This window comes from Anabrus simplex, chromosome 8 (assembly GCF_040414725.1).
Source record: "Anabrus simplex isolate iqAnaSimp1 chromosome 8, ASM4041472v1, whole genome shotgun sequence".
NCBI classification, from domain to species: Eukaryota; Metazoa; Arthropoda; class Insecta; order Orthoptera; family Tettigoniidae; genus Anabrus; species Anabrus simplex.
In genome coordinates, this window is record NC_090272.1 from 211,049,674 (window position 1) to 211,068,239 (window position 18,566).

At 38.7% G+C, this 18,566-nt stretch overlaps 1 protein-coding gene across 4 annotated transcripts in view; it reads right to left on the reverse strand.

Moving 5' to 3' along the window:
• Positions 1-18,566, reverse strand: part of LOC136878707 (cyclic GMP-AMP synthase-like receptor) — a 119,163-nt gene that overhangs the window by 16,749 nt on the left and 83,848 nt on the right. For all 4 annotated transcript variants that reach the window (XM_068228910.1, XM_068228911.1, XM_068228912.1 and 1 more), the window contains one exon: positions 8,921-9,055. In XM_068228910.1, the coding sequence (XP_068085011.1) occupies positions 8,921-9,055 (135 nt within the window). The remainder of the gene's footprint in view (positions 1-8,920; positions 9,056-18,566) is intronic.

Consider the following 18,566-nt stretch of genomic DNA (forward strand, 5'->3'; position numbering starts at 1 on the left):
TTATTGATCTAGCCAGGGACATAGCGAAAGGTCAACGGACTAGATAACTAGCTGGACTCGAGCCAAGGACAGAGTAACGGTTTATCAGCACATCACAGTCTATGCTTGTATGCTTGGAAGGAGAGAAAAGAGGATGTCATTAACATAAGATCCAGATTTCAAGTATTTAAACAGAAGTAAACGTTAATGTTTATACATTTCTAATTGAGAGTGATTTTGATAGAATCTGATGATGTACTTCTAAGGACGCAACATGTCATTGTATTTTAATTAAGTTGTGACTTTTTCACTTACAATACTGTTACCATATGTTTTCTTTTACAAGTAGTTTATAAAATTTATGACTCAAAATTAATTTTGGTAGACTGAAAAACTACATACACACATACATTATCATTATAGACTGTTATGCCTTTCAGCGTTCAGTCTGCAAGCCTCTGTGAATTTACTAAACGTCGCCACAATCCTCGATTTGCAACTAGTGTTGTGGCCTCATTTAGTTCTATACCTCTTATCTTTAAATCATTAGAGACAGAGTCTAACCATCATCGTCTTGGTCTCCCTCTACTTCTCTTACCCGCCATAGTACCATTATTCTCCTAGGTAACCTATCCTCCTCCATTCGCCTCACATGACCCCACCACCGAAGCCGGTTTATGCGTACAGCTTCATCCATCGAGTTCATTCCTAAGTTAGCTTTTATCTCCTCATTCCGAGTACCCTCCTGCCATTGTTCCCACCTGTTTGTACCAGCAATAATTCTTGCTACTTTCATGTCTGTTACTTCTAACTTATGAATAAGATATCCTGAGTCCACCCAGCTTTCGCTCCCGTAAAGCAAAGTTGGTCTGAAAACAGACCGATGTAAAGATAGTTTCGTTTGGGAGCTGACTTCCTTCTTACAGAATACTGCTGATCGCAACTGCGAGCTCACTGCGTTAGCTTTATGACACCTTGATTCAATCTCACTTACTATATTACCATCCTGGGAGAACATACAACCTAAATACTTGAAATTATCAACCTGTTCTAGCTTTGCATCACCAATGTGACATTCGATTCTGTTGAATTTCTTACCTACTGACATCAATTTAGTCTTCGAGAGGCTAATTTTCATACCATACTCATTGCACCTATTTTCAAGTTCCAAGATATTAGACTGCAGGCTTTCGGCACAGTCTGCCATTAAGACCAAGTCGTCAGCATAGGCCAAACTGCTTACTACATTTCCACCTAACTGAATCCCTCCCTGCCATTTTATACCTTTCAGCAGATGATCCATGTAAACTACAAACAGCAAAGGTGAAAGATTACAGCCTTGTCTAACCCCTGTAAGTACCCTGAACCAAGAACTCATTCTACCATCAATTCTCACTGAAGCCCAATTGTCAACATAAATGCCTTTGATTGATTTCAATAATCTACCTTTAATTCCATAGTCCCCCAGTATAGTGAACATCTTTTCCCTCGGTACCCTGTCATATGCTTTCTCTAGATCTACGAAACATAAACACAACTGCCTATTCTTCTCGTTGCATTTTTCAATTACCTGGCGCATACTGAAAATCTGATCCTGACAGCCTCTCTGTGGTCTGAAACCACACTGGTTTTCATCCAACTTCCTCTCAACGACTGATCGCACCCTCCCTTCCAAGATGCCAGTGAATACTTTGCCTGATATACTAATCAATGAGATACCTAGATAGTTGTTGCAATCCTTCCTGTTCCCTTGCTTATCGATAGGTGCAATTACTGCTTTTGTCCAATCTGAAGGTACCTTACCTTCACTCCACGCTAAATTTACTACTCTATGAAGCCATTTCATCCCTGCCTTCCCACTATACTTCACCATTTCAGGTCTAATTTCATCTATTCCTGCTGCCTTATGACAATGGAGTTTTTTACCATCCTTTCCACTTCCTCAAGCATAATTTCACCAACATCATTTTCCTCCTCCCCATGAGCTTGACTGTTTGCAACACCACCAACATTGAGAAGATGTTCAAAATATTCCCTCCACCTCTCCAGTGATTCCGTGGGATCTATTATGAGTTCACCTGAATTACTCAAAACACTGTTCATTTCCTTTTTCCCTCCCTGCCTAAGATTCTTTATTACTGTCCAGAAAGGTTTCCCTGCTGCTTAACCTACCCTTTCCAGATTATTACCAAAATCTTCTCACGACTTCTTTTTGGATTCAACAACTATTTGTTTCGCTCTGTTTCTTTCATCTACATACAAATCCCTGTCTGCCTCGGCCCTTGTTTGGAGCCATTTCTGATAAGCCTTCTTTTTACGTTTACAGGCTGCTCTCACTTCATCATTCCACCAAGATGTTCGCCTTTTCCCATCTTTACACACAGTTGCTCCTAAGCATTCCCTTGCTGTTTCTACTACAGCATCCCTGTATGCCACCCATTCACTTTCTATATCCTGAACCTGCTTACTGTCTACTGTTCGAAACTTCTCACTAATCATATCCATGTACTTCTGTCTAATTTCCTCGTCCTGCAGATTTTCTACCCTTATTCGTTTGCAGACAGATTTCACTTTCTCTACCCTAGGCCTAGAGATACTTAGTTCACTACAGATCAGATGGTGGTCTGTATCATCGAAAAATCATCAAAAAACTCGTACATTCCTAACAGATTTCCTGAATTCAAAGTCTGTTAAGATATAGTCTATTAGGGATCTGGTACCCCTAGCCTCCCACGTGTAGCGGTGAATAGCCTTATGCTTGAAGAATGTATTCATAACAGCTAAACCCATACTAGCACAGAAGTCCAGCAAGCGCTTCCCATTCCCATTAGCTTCCATATCTTCTCCACATTTACCAATCACCCTTTCGTACCCTTCAGTTCTATTCCCAACTCTCGCATTGAAATCGCCCATTAGCACTATTCTATCCTTGCTGTTGACCCTGACCACGGTGTCACTCAATGCTTCATAAAACTTGTCAACTTCATCCTCATCTGCACCCTCACATGGTGAATACACGGACACAATTCTTGTCCTAATTCCTCCAACTGACAAATCTACCCACATCATTCGCTCATTTACGTGCCTAACCAAAACTATGTTGCGTGCAATGGTATTCCTGATAAAGAGCCCTACCCCAGACTCTGCCCTTCCCTTTCTAACACCCGTCAAGTACGCTTTATAATCTCCTATCTCTTCCTCATTATCTCCCCTTACCCGAATATCACTTACTCCTAGCACATCCAGATGCATCCTCTTTGCTGACTCAGCCAGTTCTACCTTCTTTCTTCCATAAGCCCCATTAATATTGATAGCTCCCCATCGAATTCCATTTCGTTCACCAAGTTGTTTCCAAGGAGTCCCTCGCCTGTCAAATGGGAGTGGGACTCCATTACTCCCATAGGTCCGAGGCTTGCTTAAAATGTTCTGAGCTCGGTAAATTCATGAAGCAGGATGCTACCCTACTTGCACATAGTCCAAGTGAGGATCTCTCCTCTAACGGGTTATGGACCACCGGTGAATTATATAGTCCTAGCCACCTGAGCACAAGGAGGGCCACGACTCAGAATATGTCTGAGATGCCCACTCCCATTCCATAGCAACTGGTATCCCGACTCTCAGGACCACTTACTAGGCCACTCAGCCGTTGCCCATGGTTCACGAACTAGGACGTGACTACAGTAACCCATAAACATGAAAAACTAATAGTTATAAAATAAACTAGAGATTATCATCGAATGAATTTTCTTCTGCCCTTCAATGTGACTTCCTCTGCCACGGACCCAGAGGCCGACACTCTACCACTGATCTGCAGAGAGTACAATTGCTGATGAACCAAGCGAGTTGGCCATGCAGTTAGGGGCACGCAGCTGTGAGCTGGCATTCGGGAAATGGTGGTTTCGAACCCCACCATTGGCAGTCATGAAGATGGTTTTCCATGGTATCTTAATAAAGGCCACGGCCGCTTCCATCCCACTCCTACCCATTTCCTATCCCATCATCGCCGTAAGACCTATCTGTGTTGGTGCGATGTAAAGCAACTTGTAAGGGAAAAAAAAATGCTGATGATGACTAACTCACTGAAGAGGCAACTGTAAGAATTAATGCAGCCTGATGAAGTGGTGCCCAACCTTCTAGTGTAGGGGTAGCGCACCTCCCTCTTAACTAGAAGACCAGGGTTCATTTCCTGGTCAGTCCAAGAATTTTTATCGTGCACCGAGTACTGGAAAAGGCTTCTCTCAGCCACTGAGACCAACTGACGAACTGTTGATACAAGAGGCAGTGGGCCCTGTCAAGAAGACTGAGGATGTCATCACAATGACCATGTAGTACTCCAACATCTGCAGCCATCTCAACCTGTGGGTCGGATGTGGTAGACTAACACCTACGGTATCCCCTGGCTGTTGTAAGAGCTGACCAGAAGGGGCCCCAGGGGCTTTTAACTTGGGAGCGTGGGTTGGAGTCTATGGGGCCCTGCTTCCACTTACTTGTGTCATACTCCTCACTTTCATCTATCCTATCCGACCTCCCTTGGTCAATTCTTGTTCTTTTCTGACCCCGATGGTATTAGAGCATTCGAGTCCTAGGGAGTCTCTCATTTCCATGCCCTTTGTGACCCTTGCCTTTCTTTGGCCAATACCTTCAAAGTTTTGGATCCCTTCCATTTTCCCCTCGATTAGTGTTAATAGAGGATGGTTGCCCAGTTGTACTTTCTCTTATAACAAAAATCAACATCACCACCATCTGTATCCATCTGGCTGGGCAGCAGTCATCATGGCAAGTCAAGGCCTTTCATCGGCTGTTGCATCACAGGTTTGCTGTTGTTGTTGTTGTTTTTGGATGAAGTGGTTAAGGATGACATATGTGACCTGCAATTGGAGCATTAAGATTTATTGAACTGTCATCCATCCTGTCATTCTCTATGCTTACAGAATGCTGGCCGGCTTTGAAAGAAGGAGAACGCCGATGAAGATGAAGAGAGATGAAGATGTTCAGGTTGTCAGCTCCCTTCACTAGGTAGGATTGTGAATTGAAAATAGACATCACAAGAAAAGGATTTACAGTAGTGTAATGCTGATCTAGTAGAAAATATTCAAAAGTCTACTATGATAGTTTGTACACAGGGTTTCTGTTATAAACCCAGACCGAGCGCGCAGTGTTTGTACTCTGCGCCACAGCAGCTACCTCAGCTCAACTTATGGTGCGTGCAGCCACCCTGCTTTAAGCGTGTATACAATCTTATATGAAATCTTACCTCATAAAAGATGCTGGAAGTGTCGTACTTCATAATAAGGGACTTCACAAACACCATTAGGATTTTCTGCACACCAATAGCAAGAGTTAGACTGTTCATACGACCATTAAGATGAAACCAGGCTTCATCCGAAAAGACCACAAGGTGTGGGTCGAATAAACAATCATTCAATGATGCAAGACACAACTCACAGTATCTCATTCTTGTGGCTGGATCAGCAAGTTTTAAACAACGGGTCCTTGTAATCATTTACGGTTTGATGTGAAGCTCCGTGTGCAGAAGAAACCGAAACCCTTACTTATTGTGCTAATTTTGTGAGTGATTTATTCGGTGACCGTTCAAGATTCGCACCAATGTCATCTAGTTTTTCCTCTGTTAAAACTGTTTGTGTGCGCGCATGTTTTTATTGATCACTGAGCCAGTAGTTTCAAATTTATTTACAACTAGCTGATGTACCCGTGCTTCGCTATGGAATTCTACATTGTATACAGAATTCTAGGTTAGGTAGTGTACACATTGTGAGCAAGACTGTATTAAATTACATAGCTCTTAACGTTACCCCAGATATGCGACGGGAAAATCACCAAACGTCTTTTCTCATATGAAGACTGGGTTAGGGAATTTTCATTGTAATTGTAGGCCCACTTGCCTACCATAAGTCACAATCAGTTTGGGGAATTTCAATATAATGGCAGACACTCACTCTTCACCTGCCTGTTTACATCCTCAGAAAGACTGTCTTAGTGGTTTTCCCAACTGAAATTAACATAGGTCATTACAATGACGTCAGTAGGAATGGCGCGAGTAAAAACAATGCTTTCATATGAAATAATCGATCAAATAAAAAACTACACATTTTCTCACTTTTAACGAACAGTACTACGCTGTCGATTTAACAGTCCAACATTCCAGAGCTGGAATGACCAGGCTGCAGACAGCTGTGATCCGTAAACACTCTTTCGTCTCTTTCCGGGATGGGGGTCGAATAATGAAGAGTCCCAGGGCAAAAACTATGCCCATTTACTAATCTGTTTCCTATGAGTACTCGATGAGTCGGAAAATCTCAGTTCACTACACTGACAGCGGGAAAATCTGTCTGACTTGGAGGCAAATTTTTTCTCCAAGCCAGAGGAAAAAACCCCTCTTCACTGCTAATTTGGAATAAAATGAACATAGAATTTAATAAAAGTGAAGAGCAAGAAGCTCTTCTTAAGAAACGGCTCTTTTCAGTTGGTTTGTGAATTGTGGTGCTATAATTTGAAATAGGCCTAAATTGTAATTCTAGACCAGGTCATACTACTACCACTGAGCCTCTGCCTTAAGTGTGCACACTGCTCATTGAAAATGGTGCATCAGAGTAGGGATCGAATAGGTGGAGTGCTATGATGAACTAGTGTGTTACGTACCAGCAGTATCAGAAAATGTATGAACCAGAGCAATAGCATGCTGAAAAAGAAAGTTATCTAACTCTCCAGCTATTTCCCGCCAATATTCAGTCAGGCTGTTATACTCGATATGTAGGAGTAATCCCATCTATCGGAGTTGAGCGGCAGCATAAGAGACACAGAACATCACAACAAACAACGTCAATGTAATGTTATTGTTGATCAATGTTATGCGCTTTCGATATTGTAGGCCTTCACATTTAGTTTCCTTCCGACTCTGAAATACCACTCTTACCATAGTCGGTATGGTAAAACTGAATAAAACATAAATTATAGGAAATTGTATTCTCTATAACTTTTGTTATGTAGTACTTTTCGATAGGACCAATAACATAGGTATTTAAAGATTAAATTTTAGGTGCCTTCCCCCTAAACTACAATTTCAACCAAGGTGAATAAAACTGTTTATAGCTTAGACTGTAGTTTCTTATTCCTTGACTCCATATACCGATTTTCATTAAATTCTGTTAACCCATTTTCTCGTGGCTCGGCGTTGATATGGACTTAGCAACAAAAATACAATTCATGAATACGGTATCTGTGTTATCGTAGCCAGTACAGTAACAATGTATGACATAAATGATTGGAAATTTAATTCTATATAACTTTAGTTATGTAGTATTTATCTATAGGACCACTAATAAAATAAATATTTGAGAACTGAATTTTAGTCCTTCCCTTAAACTAACATTTCACTTAGCATGAATAAAATGATTTATAGCCTCGACTGTAGTGGCTCATCCTCCGACTTCACATACTGATTTTCATTCAATTCTCTTCAGCCGTTTTCTCATGATGTGTGTACAGACAGACAGACAGACAGACAGACAGACAGACAGACAGACAGACAGACAGACAGACAGACAGACAGACAGACAGACAGACAGACAGACAGACAGACAGACAGACAGACAGACAGATAGAAATTACGGAAAAGTAAAAAGTGCATTTCCTTGTTACTGTAGACATGATCGATACAGAAATACCTTTCTTTTGAAATTCTGAGCAATGTACAGAACAAACTCTTATTTTATATATATAGATTACGTGAATCTGTGCTCGTAAAGGTGGTACTTCACCAGAAAATTGCTGAACAAATGCACTGTGTCCCCATCGAGCTGACTCATATTTAAAATAACTTTTACATATGAAAATACAGTGTTACAATGATAACTGTCTCACCATATTAACAGCTGAGATTCAGACTGGCTACTGATGCTAGGTCAAAAATGTGCACGCTTCTTGCAAGGTCAAGAACAATGTGTACACCTCCCGTACACCTGTTTTGGTATCCGAGAGTAAAACCGTCGCTGGATGGTCTGGGTTTATAAGAGAGACCCTGTACAAGCTTGAGAGCAGAAACTGGTATGGCCGCAAAGATAGGCCACAGGGAAATAATCTAGGCAACACTAGTCTCAGAAGAAGAATAACAAGAAGAAGGATTATGTCTGTGATTTTCATCCACTAATGATGGCAGTCTTCCTTTGAAAATACCTGTGACACCTTGCCTGATCTGATAAGTGAAATACCTTGATAGTTGTTACAATCCTTTCTGTTCTCCTGCTTATAAATAGGTAAAAAAAGGCATCTTACTCACATAACATGCAAATCATATGAATAGATGAGACCATTTCGTCCCTGACTTCCCACTACATTTCAACATTTCAAGATTAATATCATCTATTCATGTTGCTTTATGACAGTGTAGTTTATTTACCATCCATTCTACTTCCTTGAGCTTATTTTACTCGGATCGTTCTTCTCCTCCCTCTGAACTCCATTATTTGGGACCTCAACAAAAGAATCAAAATATTCATTTGATTTGTCCGGGGATTCACTAGGATCTACAGTGAATTCACCAAAAACACTATTCATTTCCTTTTTCATTCCATTTCTAAGATTATTTATTGCAGTCCAGAAGGTTTCCTGCCACTTGACCAAACCTTTCCAGCTATTACCAAAATCTTCCCTTATTTGATCTTCCATTCAACAATGATTTATTTCACTCCATTTCTTTCATCTACAAACATAACCCTCCCTACATCTATCTATCAAACAGTTGAAATAAATTAGTACAAGCCACTGAGGTAATAATACTGTAAAATGTAAAATATAGCAGTGACCTAATATAAGAGAGGAACACAATTTAGAATAGAAGAAAGAATCAGTGGCACAACACATTCACGAGGATTTTTCTCAATATTCTTAGTCTGACACTGAGAGAAGCTGCACATGGTTTTACCTTAATAAGTTTAAGAATAGCCTTCATAGCATTATAACCATTCATCAATCTTCTTTCTTGATCATAGAAGGAGATTCTCCAGTGCGTTGTTTCTTCTGGATTGTTGGGTACTTCTTTAGGAACAATGCACCATGTCTAAAAAATGTGATACAAATATTGTAGGATTAAAATGGTATAAACTTAATTAAATTGGTAACAAACTTACAAAGAACAGTCAGACAAATATTCATGTTCCAGTTGGCGATCTTCAGTCTTTTTCTTTTATGTTAGCTTCTTCAGTCTGTCAAAAATAATTTTGAATAAATAAATTTATAAACTATGTGAGAAAGAAAACATGGTAACAGAATTATAACAGACTAGCAGAAGTACCCGTTCTTCGTACGGGTTATCAGAAACTGGCTTTAGTTACTCCTACTATCGGTGTGAGCGACATCATTAGATATTTATATCACTGGTGTATTTAATTAAGTACGTAGAAATTATTTGTCATGTTTGGAATTATAATTTATCTTCTTCTTTTCTTCATGAGGGCCTCTAAATATTAGTTCGTAATTAGCGTAGACCTCTAAGATCTTTTGCTACCATGTTTTTCCTTCATTCCCACCTAGATATACCTGCTCCCTTCACAAAACTGCTGGTTTAGTGTAAATATACTTCCGCTAGATAGTACCACAAATATAAATATTATTGAATGTATTTGTTTGATCCGACATTTCGTAACTATTACAAATGATCAAGGAAATATGCGATGCATAAAAGAAACTACTATAATTACTGAGAATTATCAGGGCTTGTCATTCATGTCGCACAACATATAATGAATCTGAGTATAAATGTTGAGAATTGTTTTCAAGTCATGGGCGCACCCTTGACAATTATTGTGTACAGTATATAGATTGTTTTCATGGTTACAATGATCGTAAAAGTGGACCAAAATATCGGCACTAATAACATCAGTGATCCTACTACTCCATGATTTGATAGAAAATACTTTAAACTATAGGTAACAGACTCCGTAAAATGCTGAAACCTAAGCCAGTACGTAAAAACGGAGGCCCGTCGGCAACCACTGGTCGCTGTACTACGGAGATCTCCGGGGCTATTAGTTTTATACTTCACTCCCTTTCTATCCCCGTCCAAAGGAGTGCTGTGAGTTTCTTACACAACAGTTTATTTTTTCCATATAGTAAGTCATATGTGTATTAATTTTGGTTGGCAGCTATGCCCAAACCTACATGCATAATCTAGCTGCTGTCGAATCCTGGAGCTGACGTTGCCATGGTTACAGCTTTTTGTTTCATTATCCAATACCTAGAGCAGGGGTAGTGTGGTTCCAAATTTCCATAACGGTTAGTTTTAGGGCTTAAAACATGGTTTTCGGGCCCGAAGGGTTTACCGAGTTTTTATCTTTGCGTCAAGTGGCTTAAAAGGAGCTTTGTCGCGTCCTTGTACGAAAAAAATTCGATTTCGCCTATATTAGCCTATTATTTTAATATTTTTATATCTCCCCCCGTCACCCTCCTCGAATTGTTTTGAAAATAAAATACAGCCCATGTTACTCACTGGCAATGTAGCTTTCAATAGGTGAAGTAATTTTAAAATTGGTTCAGTAGTTTTTGAGTCTATCCGCTACAATCAAATATACAAAATTTTCCTCTTTATAATATTAGTGTAGAAGTATAGATTACATCCCTACTCGTACGGTTGCCGTCAGGAAGGTCATCCAGCCGTAAAACAGGGTAAAGTCCACATGTGCGACACAGTTCACATCCGCAACCCCACAGGTGTGGGTAAAGCGATAGAAGATAAAGATACTCATTTCAAAAATTCACCCGCTTTTTATTCTTTTCACCCCCTTAAGTAGGGCTGCACACGGTTAGAAATAGCCATACGAAATTACATTATTACCCCCTTAAGTGGATTTTCAAAAAGAGTGTGTTCATTTTTAAAGGAGATTCCAAGTACCAATTTTAAAGTCTGTAATATCTTAATTTTTTGAGATATATGTATCCCCATATAAATCATTCAACTCCTTCCTCACTTCCTTTCAACCCCCCCCCCTCAAGTGGATTTTCTGAAAATGAATATTTGTGTTCTTTTATTTTTAAAGAGGATTCCAAATAGCAATTTTCTTGTCTGCAACATGTTAGGTTTTTGTGATTTATTGTAGATAATTTTGCTGCTGTAGAATCCTGGAGCTGACGTTGCCATGGTTACGGCAGTTCATTACTTTATCCGATTCCTAAAGCAGTGGTAGTGTGGTGCCCATATCTCCATAACGGTTGGTTTTAGGGCCTTAAAACATGGTTTTCGAGCCCATAGGGCTTACCGAGTTTTGTTCTTTGCGTCAAGAGGAATAAATTGAGCTTTGTCTCGTCCTTATACAACAATTTCGATATTTTGCCTATATTAGCCTATTATTTTTATATCTCCCCCCCATGCCCCCAACCTCAAATTGTTTTGAAAATAAAATATAGCCCATGTTACTCACTGGCAATGTAGCTTTCTATAGGTGAAGTAATTTTTAAAATTGGTTCAGTAGTTTTTGAGCCTATTCATTACAAATACATTTTTCCTCTTTATAATATTAGTATAGAAAAAGAAGCAACTTCATTGTAATAGAATGGCATGTTTCGTTCTTGAAAGAACATCATCAGATCATATCAAATCACACTCAAAAAAATCCTGTATACATTTATAACACACTTGAGACAGCCATATCTGAATGTGCTATCCTCCAGAAATCGCAGGAATTTTATCGGTATTTCAAATATTTTCAGTGCTAGGGAAAGCAATGACAGATAGATAGAGAGATAGATAGATAGATAGATAGATAGATAGATAGATAGATAGATAGATAGATTTATTTATCATTAACAGGTTATCTGCCCAATTAGAGATTATTCAATAAAAACAACCTTAAATAAATAACACTAATTTCCTATAATAATAACTGAGTTTAAATTAAACCTAGAGACCTTTATATATGCATATTTACAACACCTTAAATAAATAAATAAATAAATAAATAAATAAATAAATAAATAAATAAATAAATAAAAGATGAATCTTCTTAAATAATTGTCATGATTAAACTACATCTAGAGACATTTACATACACATATTTTACAGAGAGGACCTTACATTCATGAGGTTATTAGGGCACGTCTAATTTTAGACGGAGGTGAGTGCAAAAAGGTCCACTGATTCACCCACCTCATTCAGTGATGTTAGTGCCTTCAGCAGTCGTGAGTTAGTGCAAGCCACAGTTCTCGCTTTAGGTTGATTAAAAATATTCCTTTGCCTAGTATTGCAATGAGGAACATGTAATGGATTCAATTCCAACAATGTTGAGCAATCCACTCTATTCGTCAGACACTTATAAAAAAAAGAGGGCACTGGCACATCTGCGGCGTGAGTGCAATGTCCTCATACTCATAGTCTCACAAAAAGACTCGTAATTGTAATAACTTTTGGAATATTTAGAAAGATCACACTTGTCTCTACAGAAAAATGAGTTTTAATTATCATAATAGTGCAGCAATTTATAAGAATAAATTTATTAAGATAATAAGTTCTACAAAAACAATTCTGATGCAGGACACATCTTCTAAAACATACTAATTGAATGTAGATGAAAGAAATAGAGCAAAAAACTATCAAAGGGTAGAGAAGGGTCCACCTACTCAATACCATAAACTTGTATATTGTCTTATAAAACTGGGACTAGTTTCGATCCCATGTATATTGAGTCATCTTCAGCCATGCTACAACTGGAGGACATGCACACACAGCAGTTTTCATGTGTCATTTAGTTTCAAGTTTAGATGTGTTGTTCGGACTTCATCAATGTTTTAAATTAAGATAGTAAATTGTGGCATACCAAAGTGTGTAATTTATTATTGGTTATATGAGTGCATATGTCTTCCAGCTGTAGCGTGGCTGAAGATGACCCAATATATATATGGGGTTGAAACTAGCCTGAGTTTTATAAGACAATATACAAGCTTATGGTATTGAATAGGTGGACCCTTCCCTCCCATTTGATAGTAATTTGCTTTATGCCGCACCAACACAGATAGGTCTTATGGTGACGGTGGGATAGGAAAAGTCTAGGAGTGGGAAGGAAGTGGCCATGGCCTTAATTAAGGTACAGCCCCAGCATTTGCCTGGTGTGAATTTCTAGAAAATAGAACTCCAAGAATTAGAGTTATTGGTCCTTTATATTTTCTTATATGAGACACGAGTAAAGTACTGGAATCACAGATAAGGCTATTTGCGGATGATGTTATACTGTATAGAGTAGTAAATGAGTTGTAGGATTGTCACCGACTGCAGGGGGAAATAAACAGTGTTGTGAGATGGATAGCGGAAAATGGTATGATGGTAAATGGGATGAAATGTCAAGTTGTAAGTTTCACCAAGAGGAAAATTCCTCTGTTTTAATTATTGTGCTGATGAGGTGGTAGTACCTCATGGGAAACACTGTAAATACCTAGGTGTTGAAATAAGGAATGGTCTTCCTTGGGGTAATCATATTAATGAGGTTGTTAAGAAAGGTTACAGATCTCTTCACATGGTTATGAGAGTATTTTGAGGTTGTAGTAAGGATGTAAAGGATATGGCATATAAGTCCCTGGTAATACCCCAATTACAGTCATATTCCAGTGTACGGAATCCACACCAGGACTACGTGATACGAGAAATGGAAAAGATCCACAAAGGAAAGCAGCATGATTTGTTCTGGCTGATTTCCAACAAAGGAGTAGTGTTACGAAAATATTGCAAACTTTATGCTGGGAAGACTTGAGAGTATGGAGACAAAATGCTCCACTAAGTGGTAAGTAATACCAATATAGTCGGTCCGTTATTGGACATTATAAATTTTCCATCTATCTCATTCCTGGTTGCCAGCGTTTCACCCCAGTGTGCTAAGTTGGGCTCATCAGTTGTTAAACTGCATAGCTACCAAGATGCATGGCTAGTGCATACCGTGGAGGCCACTGCGTAGCTTACTTGGAGCCACCGGCAGTGGTCTTTTTTTCTTTTTTACGTCACACCAACACAGATAGGTCTTATGGAGACGATGGGATGGGAAAGGCCTAGGATTGGGAAGGAAGCAGCCATTGCCTTAATTAAGGTACAGGCCCAGCATGTGCCTGGTGTGAAAATGGAAAACCATCTTCAGGGCTGCCGACAGTGGGGTTCAAACTGACTATCTCCCGAATACTGGATACTGGCCGGAGTTATCCAACTGCAACTATCGAGCTAGGTCCCAGCAGTGCCAATGCACTATGCGAGACTTTGTCTCATTTTCAAAAACTGATGCTGGCCTGGCATTGATAATAAACTCATTGGTCCAGTTGTTCTAGAAAACATTTTTCCGGAGCACATTATCTTCAATTTCCGCAGATTCACCTGCTGGAGTACTTGGAGGATGTCGCTCTGGTTACAACAGTGGGAATGTACTTCCAGCAGAATGGAGTTCCTGCACGATCCACACAGCCAGTAGTACAGTATCTCTATCAAATTTGCCCTGGACGTTGTATCGGACCTGGATGTGATGTTGCATGGCCACCAAAGTCATGCCGCTGGATTACTGTTTCTGGGGTGGGTTAAAGAATGAAATCTACAGGGAAAAATTGCAACAAAGAAGGACTTGCTTGCTTATATTTTAAATGCTTGTGCGCACATTAAAAAAGAGAGATATCAGCTCCAATTAGTAACACAGTATCTGCCTGCAAGATCTGCAAAATGCATTGAACTTGGTCGGGATATTTTTGAGAATAAGTTGTACAGTGAAATGGACAATTTGATGCAAGTGTAATAGACTAATATAACTTGGAAACAATATCCTTTAACCCATGGTAAATAATGCAGATATTGAGTATTATTATTATTATTATTATTATTATTATTATTATTATTATTATTATTATTTGTGTGGTGTGGCTATGAAGTGTTTACATCCATTTACATTAGTATTATTATTTACGTAGTTATGTCCAGACTTTATTTGGTATAAATCACGATCATATTATTTGTGAGGTTATGTCATGAAACATCTGCTGTATATATATTAATATGAGTTTATTTAATGTAAGAACACATAATTAATAATATATAATTCTTTATTATTACCTATATATATATATTACGACATTAGTTTAATTATTATTGTGTTCACAATTCAATACGGATCAAAACCATGAAGTTTATATCCTATGACTTGCAGTGACTATTTACAGTGCCAGACCACTATCCTATTCCTTGCTCCCTCTGTGGATCAGTAGTAGAGTGTCGGCCTCCGGATCCCAAGATAGTGATTTCAAACCTGGCAGAGGGAGTTGGACTTTTCAAGGGCGGAAAAAATTCCATTAAACACTCCGCGTCTTACAATGTTGGCATGTAAAAGGTCTCTGGTGATACATTTGGTGTTTACCCAAGAAAATTAATTAAAACTCAACCATAGACGGCCAAGAAAGATTCGGTTTACTCTTCCATCTAGAAGGCCTCGAGTAAAATGGAATGTCGAAATTGACGAGCAAGCAGCCAGATGGCGTCAAATTAAATGAGTAATGCTTTTACAGAACTGCATAAAATGTCATGGCCGGCCAGCAGTATGTGTGTATAATAATTGGAAAGCACAACTTAATAAGGCCTCAACGCAAACTAAAACCGGTGGATATCGCGATCTGATCAGTTTGCCACTGACCATCAACTATGAAGCTTCCTCGGGAAATGGGTAAATTTGTACAACAAGTGAATAGTGACAGTAGTTTTCTCAAGGTTTCTAGTTACTATATAAGATTAACCATTGACAAGTAAACCACAGTTCTTCACCTGAAGTACTCACCATATGGTCATTTTTCTTCTTGTGTACCAAGTATAAATACTGCTCACTCTCATGTATCACTATCAGTTCCCTCTCTGATCTCGTCTGGTGAACACGGGAGCATCACTAAAGGTAAGTCGTATCAGCAGATTTATTATGCATGCTAACCACGGGATCTTCTTGGCTTAACTAGAGGTTTCTTGTTTTTAGTACATAACATGGATTGATGGTTATGAATTTCATGTTTTTGGTCCGTATTGAACAATATATAAGTAATAATAATAATAATAACTTAAATGTTTCCACCTTTTCAATACAATATATTCACAAAATTACAAAATTATACGGTACTAGTTTCGACCCATCTAGGGGTCATCATCAGCCGTATTGGAGCAAAGATCATTTGTGGCGAAATCCTAAGACAATATTATTTTAAAGAATAACAAGTGAAATGAGATGTTATGGTAATTTAAAATAATATTGTCTTAGGATTTCGCCACAAATGATCTTTGCTCCAATACGGCTGATGATGACCCCTAGATGGGTCGAAACTAGTACCGTATAATTTTGTAATTTTGTGAATATATTGTATTGAAAAGGTGGAAACATTTAAGTTATTATTATTATTATTACTCATAACATGGATCCCATCATTGAATTAAACAATCTCGGACAGTCTGCAGGGTTGGAAACTAAGCGGCTGAGAGACTTGCCGGTTAATCAGCCATTCCCAGTTATGTCACTGCAGAAACTGAATATGAGGTATGGACCCCGCCTACTCTGTACCGCCGGGCTGAGTGGCTCAGACGGTTAAGGCGCTGGCCTTCTAACCCCAACTTGGCAGGTTCGATCCTGGCTCAGTCCGGTGGTATTTGAAGGTGCTCAAATACGACAGCCCCGTGTCGGTAGATTTACTGGCACGTTAAAGAACTCCTGCGGGACTAAATTCCAGCACCTCGGCGTCTCCGAAGACCTTAAAAAGTAGTTAGTGGGACGTAAAGCAAATAACATTATTATTACTACTCTGTACCTGCGAAGAGTTTGTCGTTTTCCTGCCTGCCCAGTTTAATACCATATCTGACAGCAGCATCGCAGCACTCAACAGCTGGAATATTTATCTAGAGTATCTAGGTGTACAGAACGGTGTCTGTATGGTCTGTTTCACTGAGGGGACTATTGTTTGAGCTGCCTAACTAGTATAATTGTTTAACATGTTTGTGTAAAACCTGTAATAGCACAAGGTCTAGTATAAGACAAGTTTAAGGCCTATAATAGTGTATGTTTTATCATAAGACCCGTTTATTGTGTAATAGTTCTAATAAAAGACTTGTAATATTATACATTCTAGTATAAGACTGTCAATGCGTTGTCTTTTTCTCTAACTGCTAGTTTTAGTATGTCTTTTAACTACAACCCTAGACATAAAAGCTAATAGTATAAACTTTTATTACCATGGCTTCTGAAAACTAGGAAGATGTGATCACGTGATTTTCATCCTGTGTAGCAAGCGTGAAATAAAGAATTCCAAGAATATGGTAGATCCAAAATCCTTTTTGCATTCTTGCTATAATGTCTTTCTCTCTAAAGTGATGACATGGTTGAGAATACATGCCGCTATTAAACTCAATTCTGAATTATTATTTTTTTTGCTACTTGCTTTACGTCGCACCGACACAGGTAGGTCTTATGGCGACGGTGGGATAGGAGAGGCCTAGGAAGTGGAAGGAAGTGGCCGTGGCCTTAATTAAGGTACAGCCCCGGATAATTCTGAATTAGCTTGTAAGTTTGTATTATACAAAGTACATGAAACTATTTAATCACAAAAATTAAAAAAGGTTTTTACATTCTAATAATATTTCAGAGTGATTTTGTATACACATTGTAGATGCATTGCTCTCTAAATTCGACAAATTTCAGGAAGGAACAAGCGGTAAATCATTAGAAAATATTTTACACCTTCGACTAAATGTCTGACGGTACGATCCTCTAAATTCCTGTTCGCGGTACATTACACTTTCTACGTCAATTATAAATAAAATGGCTCTCATCAACATTCGTAATGATCATAATTTTTGTTTTCTTTGGTACATCGCAGCCGCATTTAAGCCAGTTACTCAACATTGCTACAGACCTGAACAATATGAGGAAACGTTTACTGCACATTTAATTTTGCTGATGTCACCTTCCCTATAGATGTGTCCAACATTGCCAAATTTGAGGTAAACAATTCCAAGTATTTGGCTTAGAGGGAGAACGTATCGTAGGATCCGTTGCAACATCACATTCAACTCTTGTACATTTCTAAGAAAGACAGCAGTCACTGCTGTTTCATAATGAATCTTTCCCGCTTGCTAGGTTCACAACTAAATTGAAAGCAAGAAATGAACTTGTTCTACTTATTCAATACAAGTAAATAAGAAATGTAGTGTTACATTCTTATTTGGTTAAAAGCGGTAACGGTTTCGACCACCAATCTGGGTCATCATCAGCCGATATGTTGAAGTTGACTTATCCTATCCCTCTACATTACACGATGATCATTCTGATTTTCCATTCTGTGCTGAGTAAGTGAATCCTCCAAAGAGTAAATCCAAGCACAAAAAGCTATTAGCCACCCTGTATCCTAAGAAGTGATACGTCATTCAGATACAAAGTTTGATTGAATGTTTGTCGTATGGTCTACAATTAGTGCACATTCATCGCATTGTTAGGTTTATGCAGCAGGCATGGCTTAAGCCGTATATGGACTTGAATATGGAACATCATCAACGAGCTACTACCGGATTTGAGATTAATTTTTTCAAGTTGATG